Here is a 14,757-nt window from a genome sequence, read left to right on the forward strand (position 1 = left end):
AAAAGGACCTCTTTAAGAAGCTTCCATGAAAACTGCCTTTTCATGGCAGATACACTACAAAGAACGAGCTCAAAATCTCACCTGGATTGGCTAGGCGACTACTGGTGGGACCCAGAATCTGGTAAGGATCTGTTGACAAAAGGAGAGCTTTGTTAGTCTACATGCTGATCACTGTGGTGATATAACGGTATGTGACCCACACTAATTAGTGTCAAAATAGACACATCACCAAGCAACAGCTAATGATTTAACATAATTATCATCTAAAAATTCCTGTTTATTACTTTTCTTATTAATATCACATTTCAGGGTTGAGTAAGTAAAACAAAATATGCAAAACAATGACAAAAAAAGAGCATTATATATTTGCATGTTTGGATTATTGTGCTCCTTCAGATAATTAGCTGACCAGGAAAACCAATTACACATGCTAATAGATGTGTGGCCGAGAAACACTTGTAGACACTCACAGCTTAGTGGTAAACTGCACTCCAAACAGTCCATTATTAAATTACTGGCGTACCACTTGTAAATGATGGCTTTGTGTTTTTCTGAACTGTGACAACTTGGTCTTGGTTTGTGCTTACTTGCTTTCACACATTAGGCTTTTAGCTACAACCAATTTATAACAACACAATAGTAAAACCTGCAACATTTCAGGATCTTAGAGAATACGCTTTCTTGTGGAAATAGAATAATTACGTCAGAGATTTATTTCAGCAAGCTAACTCGCACAAAGGGAAGCTGATATCCATGCTGACAAACTAGCTTTTACCCCGTGTTTATATTGCACGCCATTACCTGGCTGAGCTCTGGGCTGCTCAGTGGACTTGGTCACATTCTGAGTAACCACCGGTGAACCTGCAGAGAGAGCAGCAATCAGTGGAAGTCAATAGGCAGACATAAAAAGCAGGGTGGCTACAGATAAGGCCATCAATGCACTGATTAATATCATTAGCAAATGTAATCATAAACATAAATAGACTTAACAACTTGTCATGATTATAACTACTGGTTCTTATACTACAGTGTGCTGCAGTTCTGTGCGTAGTTTGTGCAAGTGGCGTTACTGTACCCCAGCAGAAGTCATTGCTCGACTGCTGTGGGTAGGTACAATCAATGTCAATTACAGTGCTGTCTCATTATTTACGAAAAAAAGGTAATTAAAAATGTCCTATGATAACACGGCACTGAAAAAGGTCATAAACAAATCATAGTGTGTGCACTCATGGTACTCCTGATCTAAAACTTTTGCTCAAAACACTATAATTGTCTGTTTAGCTGTTAAGTTTCTAAAAATATCTTCAGGGGAGACTTCCCGCCCAGGCCTCCCTTGCGGGTTGGGTTGCAGAAGTCGTCGATTGGAAACGGTCGCTCCCCCAATGTTCAATAGGTGATTACAGCCCTGTAACCAGGCTACAGATCTTGAGGGCCAAGGTAAATAAGGCAGTAGTCAATGGCTGGACTGATTTATTTTGACTGTGTGATCCTGTTCTGACAACAGAAGCTGTAATCTTTAGGAGTCTGACCTACACGTCTAGACTCTGTGGATGTTGGAAACGGTTCTAATGTGATGCAGACTTTGGTTAAACGGCCTTTGCAAATAATCTGGGTGTTTTAACCTGCACAGATTATAAAGTTCTGACACATTATGCTGTAGAGCCATGCTCCCTCTCAGTAGGTTAGAGGCATACGTCCCTATGAGTATTGTCTAGTCAGTGCATAATGATTTCTGTGTCCTCACCTTTGCCACTGTGCATGCTGTTTGACCATCCTGTCCGCCGTACAGCATCATATGAAGGGTCTGACAAAGAGACAGAAAAGAGGGGATGTTTGAGTGTATTTTAGCGCATCCACCAGTGGATCTACATCTGCAGTTGTCTGACCCAAGTTCTTCGTATTTAACCCTAACCCTAACCCAAATCTATTAATTTGTCCTATCTGTTTGTGATAACAGTAGGAGTCTTGTCTAACTGTGTACTAACCTATCGCAGGGCTGCAACTGTCAAAGCAAAGACATGGGGAGAAGTGCCAAACGGCATCAATAAATCATTCATTCATGGCTCTAGATGCTCTTCACAGGATATCTGGACATGGCAGTGTGGTTTTGTTTGGCTCGCTGTGATGGTTTAAATGTAAATGGCACAATCTTTAACAGAGTACAGTTGGCACAGAAGCTTGCAACACTCTGACCACAAATAAAGGGACTGATGCAAATTAACGAACAACAGAGACACACACACACACACACATAGACAATACATGCACATGATATTCACCCTCAGCCCTCTCCCCGCACAAGCGGCTTTTATGAAACCTTGACAAACAGCCAAATTGGCCCAGTTTGCATGAGTTCTACCTGCTGTGTGTCTGCGTTTCAAACCTGACAGAGTGTGAAGCTGGACAGCTTCCAGTAACAATCAATCACTCTGACACGACCAGATAAAACACAGGATGTATTCTTCCCCTGGCAATGTCTCAAAAACACCCAGGTACACTCACAGTGCACCTGGCCAGCACCCTTGATGGTTTGTATTATTGTGGGCTAAAACCACTCCATCAGTTGCCAGAATCCAGGCAAATATGACGCATCTTGTAGCCAGATATGCTGTGTGCAACATGTTATTCCCAGTGTTATCATGACCTGCAAATCTTTTCTCAGCAGTTTCTCCCAGAGGGCAGACAGTGTAATGGTGATGACAGAGGTTGTTGCTGGGATAAGCAAGCTAGAAGGTCAAGAGGCAATCCCATTTCCCATCAGCGTTGGCTGAATTTTTGAGAAGCAAGCTTCAGTGTGAATCCCTAGATCCGAAAATCCAGATAAGGAGAAAGAGTGAGGCTCAATCCTGCTGCGACAAAGTGGAAATTACTAATTACTGGTAACTGGCCAGTGTACAACCAGTACAAATACGAAGCACAACAGGATCTCAAACATGGAAAAAAGTGTGGACTGCAGCATTGTTTTTTAACAATATGCATGATTATCAATCTGAATAGATTATTAGAATATGTTTTGACATTTCAGAAGCGAGTGAGTGTGTTGATCTCAGACTTTGAATGCATTCCGTGTGTATTTGTGTGTGTGTGTGTAGGTGTTTGCCAGACATTAATATTTATGTGTTTGCAAATTATTCTCCACTGGTGCAAATAACTCACATGCTGATAAGCTATCAATCATTGAATAAAACAGCAGCAAATTCACTCTAATGTATGTCCCTGTATTTGTCTAAACTTTGTTGATCTTATTTATGTTCATTATTTGAAAAGCCCATCAGTTTGGTGGGCAAAACAAAATTTAAAGATGACTTATTGTGAAAGCAGCATGCTTGTTCCGCCTTAATGTGTCAGACACAAAATGATCATCTTACTGCAGCAACACATTTGGACATTGTGTGCCATCTTGACCCAAATAAGCTCATACAGCCACACCAGAGGAACCTCCATTGACATCAACCAGCATTCATCATCAGCTCCTACTTCATGTAAGGCCGACTCTAAACACTGTGCAACACTGCCCTCCTGTGGTTCAGGACAAATTCACAGCTTGGTTTTCCTGAAATAAACCACAAATAATAAATTATACAAACTCTCTTTTTTTTCAGCACAGCTAAACTCTAGATTACAATCTCTGTGCACCCATGAAACTAAAGTTTGCCTGGTAACCTCCCACACAAGTGCTTCATTGTTTTGCTCATTTCATAATCTTCAAATGAAAATGTAAAAACACTTCATGTGCTACTTTCAAAGGATGTTTTGTTGCCTTGTTTTCCCGCTGCTAAGGGACCTCTTGATCTCTTCACTAATTTTTAACTTTTCAACTTTTAACCCCCAACGTTTCAGCAAAGGGGCCATTCCTGTCTGCAGCCCACAAGAAAGGTACTGGTCTGGTGACTGAAACTGGTGACTGAAAAGAGGGATATTCAAGTGATGGTGCAAAAGCATATGGACGAGGTGAAATGAAAGATGTGGGCTCGCGACAAAGCAAAAGAAAAGTGAATAAATTAGAATATGATCAAAAGAGTGAAAGAAAGGAGAGCGTAATAGTGGGAAAGACAAAAAGAGGGAGAAGAGGGACAAATAACAAGCGGGCTGCCGTGGCTCAGCGGGGCTGTCAGGTTCAATCTGGTGTGGGCCGGCAGGATAGCCAAGGAGCAGCGACTGGGGGAGAGTCCTGGGAGACTTGCGTTTCCTGCCTGCCTCGCCTGCAGACAACCTCTCTTTGTTTTACTGGCCCTTTTTTCCCCTCTACTCACCGCCAGCCTCTCCCCCCCCCACCTCCATCCACTCTCCACCACCCTGAAAAAAACACAACGGGGCTACCTCCATACGTGCAGAGAGGGGTTGCAAACAGGAGAGGGGGTGGCGGGGGGGAGCAGCAGAGATGGATGAAGGAGAGATGAGAGAAAAGGTGAGGGAGTCACTGGAAAAAAAAGATTATTGAGAAGTAGACAGATGAGGATGGAGACAGAGTGACCAAGTGCATGAAAAGGCTTGAAAGAGAGAGAAGAGAAAATGAGGAGAAAAAATAATGAAAAAAAAAAAAAAAAAAAGTCAGACGAAACACAACTTTGGAATTTGAAAAGAAAACAATGGCAGCAAACCCAGCTACTGTCTGGTATGGGCTGGAGGACATGCCCAGTAATAAGGGCTCATCCACATCTTTTACCCTTGGTGTTGTTGTTGGCAGCAGATGACATTAACCTCTGAAACAATTTTCCTTTCACCAGCTATAAGCGAGAATATGGACAAGTCAAAGTTTTCACCAGTAATAATAATCACTTTGTTTTATGTTTAATCAGAGTGAGTGAGAGGTAGGGAAGCGGTCGTGCAGAAGACGGAAGAAGCAGCAGATGTAAAATGCACAAAGCCCAAGTGGTCGGGGGTACACAGGATGATCCAGCCACGCAAATGCAGACACAGACCTGAATGTGCACACACAGAACTGCCTCCCCCCCACCCTCCCTCCTTCATTTTTCCAGGCCTCGCTCGACTGCGACTTGAGCCAGTTTCCACTCTGGTCTGGGGTGTGGTGCACGCTCCTGGGAGACTTAGACTGCAGGACCAGTTAGTCAAAACAAGGCCCGAGAGCTAGACATAGAGAGGAGAGAGAGGCAGAGAGACATAGAGAGTGACGGAGAAAGGCAGCGGGAGACAAGAGTGGGAGAGAAAGAACAACTGTGCAGAGAGGGTGAGATAGACAGAGAAAAGAGGGGAGAGGGTGAGTGAGAGAGTGGAGCTGTGGACTGTTTTTAACCTAGAGTCTGAGCCAGGGAGCGAGACCCAGACAGGGCAAACTTTTTTTAATACCCGTAATACAGGTGCTTTAAAAGCCATCTGTGTGAGGAAGGAGCCATAAGAGGAGGAGAATGATGGCAAAGTACAGGAGTTAGACACAGTGAGGAGACAGTGGGTGCACCAGAACAGAAAAGCATCTACGGAAAAATGCTCAGAGCAACAGGGGGACTGCAACGCCGCTGCATATAAACATATTCACACAGCTATGTGCAATGTCATTAGCATTATTGCATCTTTAATCTACTTATTTTCTTGAATTTCAAAATGGAAAAAGAACAATTAAAAACCGTAAATGCAGCACAGTTTGTACAAGTTGTGTTGCAACTTTGACTTGGCTGCAAATAAGTGTATTCATAGAGGTGAATCATCACCTCTCTATGGTAACTGAGAGGTGGCGGAGAATATGAGTGTCCTTCCTGCGCATTATAAAATTCCAATATTTCATAGCAGCGACACTAAAAACTGAAAAAGCTACCAAGAGTCAGCACAAGGGAAAAAAGTTGTATCATGTGCAAACTAACACCAAGATAATACCTCAAACAATACACATATACATATGCAGGAACCCGCCCACACACACAGACATGCCTATCCACAGGCAAATAGTAGACACAGACTTTAAATACACACAGACACACACACACACACACACACACATACACACATCCTTTCATAGCTGCTGCATTCCGTGTTTTATATGCTCTCTTTTATTCATAACATTGCATTTTACACCACAGAGTCTGGAGCAGATTAAGGGTTGTCTCCTGCTGCATGCTCGTGCTTACTCTACCCCAAAGAGCCTGTACGGTATTTGACTGTTCTCGAAAGGCAATATGAACTTGAACATCTGGCGGTGTGGATCTGGGAAAATGTTGATAAAGGCTTCTCCTGAAGCAAGACTGTTTTTATTGTTGAGTCATAAACTACCAGCTCCAACTCTGATGTGTTTCCTTTTCATCTTGTCTCACCTGTTCATATTGTTTTGCATGAAAGTTACATTTAACGGGGTTAGCATTTTAGAGTGCAAACAAAGGGGGTGCATGCATGTGGGTGTATGTGAAACGCTTATTTTCCTGCATTCAGGTTTTTTTTTGTGCCTTAATTTGTGCCTTTTCTGCATTTATTTATGATGGATATGTCAAAATTTTATCAAAATAAAAGACCCTTGCTACTTTAATGGGTGGGGGGTGGTCCCCTGCGTCCCCCTTGAAATCTACACTTATGGGCAAAAACAAATATTTCACAACAAAGTGATTAATTTCAATCAGTCTCACCTCCCAATTCTTCAAAAGTCACCCCGCCGTTCATTGACTGTGATCATGGGACAAGACTAAAGGCACAGCCAGTGTTACAGGAGCCCATAATAGAAGTCACCTCTTGTGAAAGGGAAATACTGTTGAAGGGAGTGACCCTGTATTCCTGCCAGTCCAAATACCTGGCTCTGAGAACCAGGAAGACCGGGGTCGGGGGTGACTGAGCAGAATCTTATCTGGCCTGCCCATTGGTCTATTGGTATTGAAGCCAGGGCGAGAACAAGTACGCGGCCTGCTAACGCTCGCCACCGAGGCAGATAGAGAGAGGCAGAGGGCATTCTCGGACACTTATCAGACGTCGTGTTTCCTCTCCTCCTGCCTTGATAGGGCCCCTCATCCTGTGAGCACGGCTATCACTGTTATTGCAGTCCTTTCTCCCGTCTCTGGTGGTGACACCGTATAGCCGATGTAAAGGATGTGTAACTTTTTTTTGCGATACAGATGCACACTGCAGCCTTCGCCTTGCTGGTGTTGTGTCAGCACAAAATAATGTTTGTAGAGTGAAAAGGTATCCAGAGGAAAGAGGCAATCATCCAGAGCTGCAGTGGGCGTTGTTCTTAGAAACTCAGCTTTGCTTTTGCAAATTCTACTGGTACAACATTACCAACACTGCAACAGGTCTCATTTGACCGCTGTATTTACACTTTACTACAGATTTCTCTCTGAAAACATAGACTGAACAAGCAAATTTGATCCGGTAATGGTAAGGTTCTTCTGAGAAGCAATCAGCATGCAGCTCACGTGATAACAACACAAACAAATAGTCCATTTTAATGCTGCTTTTATGCTCTCATCAACCATGACAAAACTCAAGATAAGGTCAGCTGGTACCTATTCTTCCTATTTGTGCCTTTTGAGAAAGAAATAATAAATAAATAAATAAATAAATAAATGAATGAATAAAATAAAATAAAGAAATAAATACAATTAAAAAAAAAGAAATACAATAAATTAAATTAAATTAAAAATAAAATAAAATGACTAAAATAAAAAAATACATTCAATTAATTTTTTGAGTATTTGATTTATGTTTAAAACAAATGAAATAACCATAACTAATCCACACATTTTTCCTCCTGTTTGAAAAATAGAATATTTTGTATACTACATTGCTTATTTCATAACCAAATTTCATAAATGTATAATGACATTTATCACATAAAAACAGTGTAACTCCTAAAGATGGTTTTTATAGTGCAAAATGTCTAAAAGGACAAACTGAACAGAGGTGGCAAGTTCAATACAATGACAAAAGTTCATCCAGCATACACTATACAGCCACTCTACACAGAAGAGACCCACACACACATTTTTTTCCACTCCAGTCTGGTCTGAAGTAGCCAATGAAGCTCTTCTGCCACGTCTACCGTACACGTACTTGCTTCAGCACCTGTCCCTGATGTCTGTCGCCCTAACGAACAACCTCATTCACACGTCTTACATCCCACTTCTTTCCCACAATCGCCACATTCACTATCTGTTCTCGCCCCTGCTGCCGCTTTTGTCTTGTTATTAATACGCCTCTATTCTGACACCACCCCTCTGAGCTACTATGTGTCGTCACAGCATTCAGGTAGCGGCTCTGAATAGCCCGGCCTGCTGTAGCGGCTTGGCTCATATTATCTCAACCACACAAAAGGTGCACCTGCACAGAGCTTTGTCAGAGGCACTCAGTGACTGCATGTGCTTTGGATGTGTGTGTGCTAGATCTGTGCGTATCTGCTCGTCTGAAGCTGGCAGGTACTGTGGCGCAGAATCTGTCATTTTATGATCTTTAAATTCTTGTCTGTTTTTCTTTGTTTTTGCCTTCCATTCGTCTCTTTGTCTTAGGGTGTGTTTTGTTGCACCCTTAATACAAAATAAACAGACACATACACAGATAGATATTAGGATGAAGCACAGAGAACTTTAAACAAGTGTCCCTACCCTCTTTGGCAGCCAGGCGTGGGGATGGGTCTGTGTGAGATGGTGTGTTGTAGGATAATGATGAGCTACCTGTAATAAAATGACACAAAAGAGAGCATAGTAAGGTAAAACAATATCTCATCCAACAGCCCTGTAATGCATAAACACAATAATTACACCCAAAACAAGCATATAAAAACCTGGATAAGAGGTATGCTCATTTTCATAGATTGCGTCCAGTACACATTATACATGACTGCACTTACAGGGATCAGCATCAGTGTTTGGATTCACATTAGTGTTTTGTTTAGAATAAGAGATCTTGCAGAATATTTATAGGTGTTACTTTGCATATTAATCATGATAAAGTAGCTGTAATTGTAATTCAGAGTAACCCTAGTGCACCTCTACCCTGGACTCTGTGACCAAGCTCAAAGGATGTAACAATGGCCACCAGGTGGCAGTAAAAGGCTCAGCTCATTTACTGTGAGGCAGCACAACAGAGCCCTTTTCATTTCTTGAATTGTATTCATGTTTTGTCCTAAAAAAAAAAATCACCTCAGAAGGAAAATAATTCATGACACATAAATCTAGTCCGAAATAAACTAAATTCAGCACACGGTCAGTCTTTTAAATGTAAGAGGAAAACAACCCGTAGCCTGTCAGCATTTTAACTGCAAACCCAACTCCCGAATAATAAAGTCAGAGAGGCAAGAGTCTGCATATGGCCGCCTATTCATTTCACCTTATGGAGCAGAACTCTGTGCTGCATTCCTCCACTTACACAGGCACCCTGGGCGGCACCAAAATGCTCTCTTAATTTTAGCTGCCCCCAGGCATAAATCAGCGAGTGGAAAAACAGAGCCAAAAATGCACAGAGAAAACACAAGAGTGGCTACTGCACGGGGAGCGTTAAGATTTAGCGCTAAGATGGCTGTGGAGAGCTGCTGAGTAAGGAAGATAGCTTTTCTGAATGAGGCAAAATAACAGAAAAACTCCAAAGCAGAATTAAGTTTGCGATGTGCTTTTCTTAAGATTGGATGCAAGATCTCTACCTAACTGGCTGTGCTGCTAGTGTAGGGGTTGGGGGGGATGAAGGGGCCCATGGTGGCAGACTAGGGGTCTGTTTTTTTAGGGGGTGGCTAGGGGGGGGAAGAGCGGGGTGCTCCACAAATGTATTCTAACCTCCCAACACCCCACCCCTCCTGGTTTTACCTACTCCACGGCACCCCCAAGGCTCTGGGTCTAGTTTAGAAACCTGGGGGCCTCAGAACAGGGGAGCCATTGTATGAGGCAGGGTCCCTGCACAGCAATCAAACGCAGCTCCCCGTACAAAAATAATTCCACACGCAGAGTGTAAGCGCACGGGGGCAAGCGAGCCACCAAACGCTTTGGAATGAGGGAGAACGTGTAAGAGAAAGATGAACAGACAGACAGAAAAAAGAAGGAGAGGGAAAGCAGGGAGGAGGAAGGGGCTGTTAACCCTTTTCCTGCTGTGTGCCACATATGTGGGCTGACCCAGACAGGCAAACAGGCAGCATTGCTGAGAAAACCTCAAACCATCCCACAGAGAAATTCAGGGCTGCTGTACGACAGAGAGTGAGAGTTAGTGAGGGAGCAGCGCAGAGAGGGAGAGACACCACAGCTGACAGTTTCGTGGAGGGAGTCTTGGCTCTGGTGCCTATTTATTTGGACGGCTTCTTCCTCTTGCAGAAAACAAACATGTCCCGGTAATCTGACAGCACAGTGGGAGGACTGGCCAGTGTTCAGTCTTTAAGACCCTCACTTTCTCTCTCCCTCTCTAGTCACATCTGCTCAGAGTCTGTTAGATTACATAACCTCCACAAACAATTTTCTTTTCTCCCCTTCCTATGACTGATGGCTATTTCAAAAGGCCCTGTCCTCCAGTTTTTGCCCGCCCATAATAGTGAGATCTTTAAGGGCTCGTTCAGCATTGTGATTGACCTCCGTCGGGCCCCTGCTGTTTATTCTGCAGAGCTATATGATACCATTGCCTCAAACATGTGGTCTGGGCTTTGTCAACAAACTGAGGGTCCCAGTCACACAGTTTCGGGCATCTTGCCACCTTAAAGGGGGGCAAACAGGCTCCAGCCAACAGCAAGTCATCCTTTTAGCTCTATAGGATAAAGCTGCACTTAGTAGCACCACCGCCTGCCTTTCATAGCGCACGAGTGATATTTCCAACAAGTCATCCAAACCAAAGATGATTATTTGTCACTGCCTTCCAACACAACCCATGAGCGTTTCAGCTGACGCCCCTGCTGTCAAAGCGACACTGTTTGTCAGCAGCGTTGGGGAAGTTACTTAAAAACTGAATTGATTATTTGTTTTGAACTTACACTACTTTACGAATAACTCAAATGAGTAAATCTTTGCCTGGGTGATACAAACATTTAAATCCAGTATTTCCACAGACTGTGTCCAGCTGTGTTTCAGCAGCTTGTTGTCTTCTTTGCTGTACGAACTGTGAGCTTCGTCTACAAGTGCAGACCAGGGAAATAGATTTAAACATTGATTATCCTCAGTCGGGGAGGGTATGTGCAGGTATATGGGGTATACCCACTTCTTTTGCTCTGGCCATTTACAGTATACCCACCTATAAGCCAAATAGCCATTGGAATATATAGGATAATACACCCACTTCCTCCTCTATAAGCTACCCATTATCCTAGTAGTAGATACACCTCATCAACTACCACTGAACATGCCGTTACTAATGTCGACCCCTAGGGTAAATGTAGGCGTACCACCTCCATGTTAGCAGACCAGCTACAAAGGCTACCTCCAGTCCCTGTGCTAGGCTGAAATATCCTCTGAACTCAGGGGGGATCAAACTGGTATCCGTCTCTCAATAAACACCCAGTAAGACAGCGAACACACCGACCCACAAAATTCCAAAGTATCAAAACGTTTCAGAGTTCAGAGCCAGAATCCCTTACACTCTAATCTACCACCACCATAGTTAAGGTTTGGTTTTGTTTTGGCACAAAACTTTGGTAAGGTGGTAAGGTTAAGGAAAGGCTGTGATTTGTTTGAGTGTTTGTTGGCTTTAAAGCAAATATTCATTTAGACTGGACGCTACACACTTGTCTCACACCATGACCTTTGCTTTGCCTCCTGCCTTGCTACATAAAGGGTACACTACTTCCTGCATTGGCACCGAATGTTGGCATTGGACATAAATCTTGCTGTGCAGAGCTGTCCAATACGTATTTTAATTCTTCTCATTCTTCTTCGCCCACGCCAGAGAACGACATTATGGATTGTTTGTTTCTATTCCTAAAATGACAGGACAAAGTAGAGTAATGACGTTAGAGCTCAACAAAGCCTTTTAGTGGGGAAGCTGTGGCGGAGGGTCGATCAACAATGTGTGTGAACTTGACATGAAGGTTTCTGTTCACATGCCACCCCCTACCAATGTTCAATGTTGTTTTTGATGATCTAATAAGGACCATAATTGAAATCTCCCTAACTCTGGCCAAGTGTGTTTTACTGTCTAAGCTAATGCTCAGGAAAGTCCCAGAAATAGTTATTTGAAGAATGAAAAAAAGAGGCCAAACCCTGCTGCCTCTCCCACCTCAAAAAATAGGCTAAGACTAATCGCTGCATGAAGTGGGTGTAAATTTCAGATTGTCAGTTTCCTAAAGTTACACAAATGTTTGGACGCAGCACTCCAAAATCGAACGTTTGAATGGTGTGTAGAGAGAATTTTCACAAAACTTTGGGATTAACGCTAAAAACAATGTGATCTCGTCCTTACTCCTCACATTCTGACAGTTGGCAAGAAGCCTCCAGCGTTACTATAATGTTGGCAGGGGCAGCTTTTGCATTGTTTTTTGATGCAGAAGGTCAGCAGATCTTGACTCAGAGGGGGTCGACGGTTGGGTTCAGGCAACATAACTACTTAGTAAGGGCGAGATAAAGATCGTTGTTGATGTTACTCGGTGAGTCAGCTCTTGTGATTAACGACCGATGCAACAAAATAAATCATTGTTTACTTTTAGTTTCACACAGCACACAAACACCAGTCCACTGAGCTCCTTGTTGGACTTTTGTCCTCTTAAATCTATGCCCGTTCCTCTGAATGTGTAATAATGACATTGGAGTTTGTTGAAAGCACAGTGCGTCGCATACAGACGCTAAATAGTCCATCTTTATAGTGACACGGGGGCGGCGTATTTTGATGTCCTGGGAGTGAGAATTGGCTGACTGACTGAACTTCAACATTTCGCAGAATTGCCCCATATCAACATTCTTAACTAGCGTTTGGGTTGCGAGTGCAGTCATTATGCACCTCTGAGCAGCTACAGAATCTTCAATTACAGCTGAGCTCATCTCAGTGTTTACATGAATAGCAACCGCTTATTATCCACCTCCACTTATGCTAATGTGATATGTACATAAATTCCTGTAGTGCTAAGTGCCTGAACCCCAGCAGTCACATAAGCAGCCACAGACTGCTCCGTAATGGTGGCTAACAGCAGACGGCTAACAGTAAAGGGCGCAGAGCCAGACTGTTGAGCCCCTGTGCACCAGTGATAATCTGCCAATAGAAGGAACTAATGCAAGGGGAGCTCAATAAAAATGTTGTGAGGGGAGAAAAGCGAGAGGGAGACAGAGAGAGAGAGAGAGAGAGAGAGAGAGAGAGAGAGAGAGAGAGAGAGAGAGAGAGAGAGAGCGAACTCTCCAGACCTCCTTTTTCCCTACTCAGCCTTCGAGCCCAGATGTTTATGGTCTGTATAAACTATTGAGGGCTCGAGAATGTCCCCCACTCTGGAGCGAGCAGCAGCAGTGCAGAAGCCCAGACTTATCACTCTCTCCCTCTCTCTTTCTCTGTCTTGACTCCCTCACTGTAAATCCATCCAGACACACAAGCAACGGCGACAGCTGGGAAACAGAACTATTGCTATTCTCCAACGACACTCAATCATGACTGCCTCTGACCGTTTCCACGCACTTTTAAAAAGTAGTTCACCCCCTCCGACTTCTTTTTTCAACCTCACACTCGCTGTCTTTAATTGTTTCTCTTGCTCACACCCTCTTGCCCATGTCCTCAAATAACTACTGTAAAATCTATCAGTCAAGGATATACGTCCTCATCCACGTTCTACTGTTATGTTTCTTTCGATCCACAGCAGACATGCTCTCAGTTCTCTGTGCTCTTTCCCTCCTAACTCCCCTTTCATTTTTTCCTGTCTCTTCTCACATCTCTGTGTGTCGGAGGATACAGCCTCTCGTTGTCTGAGGTTTCTTGCTCCGCTCCGTTTCCAGCACATGTGGTATCAAACCGACCTACATGGGTGCGATAAAGCAAACAGTCCGCGGTCCCTCCCTGACAGACTAATTTGAACAAATTCTCAAATTGCACCCCAAATTGAAAGCACATTGGGGTGCGGGCGGCCATTACTTATAAAAATCTGGATAAGTGACCAACAATGAGGCCAAAATAATGCATGGGCAACTACCCTTGTTACTGCAAACAGCTGGGTAGCCAGACAGATGTTCAGATTGTACCCGCGGTTGCACCATTGTGGGTGTCTGAGTGATATTTCTGCGCATGACGTGGCAGGAATGTTTTGTTATGGTATGGCTGTAGGGTGGGGAAGTGTGTCCCTGCCCCGTGCCGAGTGTACGTACAGGGCTTAATGACTCTGAGGAATGTTAATCAGAGGTTCAATAAACAGAACCAAGCACACACATGATGCACACAGATGTGTATGAAATGATTGCAGTAGCCCCTTGGACCGTCTTGTTTTTTGGAGAAGAATGGGGGGTAATAAGAGTGGTGAATGGGGTTGGAGGAAGACATCACATGACCTGTAATCACTAATACTTCCAGGGCTTGGCTCAGTCTTTCCCTTGCTCTCTCTTTTTCTGTATTCTGGAAGCTCGGCTCAGCTCCAACTCTCGTGAGTGAAGCCAGAGGTCTATTTTCTGGACGGGGTTACTCTTCGTCTATGATTGTGTTTGTTTGTGCTGCGGGGGGAAACGAAAGAGCGGCTTTAGTTTCCAAATCATCAACCCTGCAGGGTCTGCATAAAGCCTCAACCTTCTTCCTCCTCCTTCTCAGTCTTCCTTAGACGTTCATTTACTAACATGGTTCCTCTTGCCCTTAGGCTCCCAGTGTCAATATCGCATACTGCTCGCTTCTCAGAGAGCTGAAACAGGTCAGTCAGTCCAGGCACGGGACGGTAGCATTCATCTTTTTGATTGTCGGGAACGG

At 43.6% G+C, this 14,757-nt stretch overlaps 1 protein-coding gene across 7 annotated transcripts in view; it reads right to left on the reverse strand.

Annotated features, from left to right (window-relative positions):
* The window catches only part of fli1 (Fli-1 proto-oncogene, ETS transcription factor), a 34,449-nt gene that overhangs the window by 3,375 nt on the left and 16,317 nt on the right, over window positions 1-14,757 (reverse strand). For all 7 annotated transcript variants that reach the window (XM_050064160.1, XM_050064169.1, XM_050064153.1 and 4 more), the window contains 4 exons: window positions 8,535-8,603; window positions 1,745-1,804; window positions 802-861; window positions 82-129 (listed from right to left, as the gene is read on the reverse strand). In XM_050064160.1, the coding sequence (XP_049920117.1) occupies window positions 82-129; window positions 802-861; window positions 1,745-1,804; window positions 8,535-8,603 (237 nt within the window). The remainder of the gene's footprint in view (window positions 1-81; window positions 130-801; window positions 862-1,744; window positions 1,805-8,534; window positions 8,604-14,757) is intronic.

This window comes from Epinephelus moara, chromosome 2 (genome assembly GCF_006386435.1).
Source record: "Epinephelus moara isolate mb chromosome 2, YSFRI_EMoa_1.0, whole genome shotgun sequence".
Classification (NCBI taxonomy): domain Eukaryota; kingdom Metazoa; phylum Chordata; class Actinopteri; order Perciformes; family Serranidae; genus Epinephelus; species Epinephelus moara.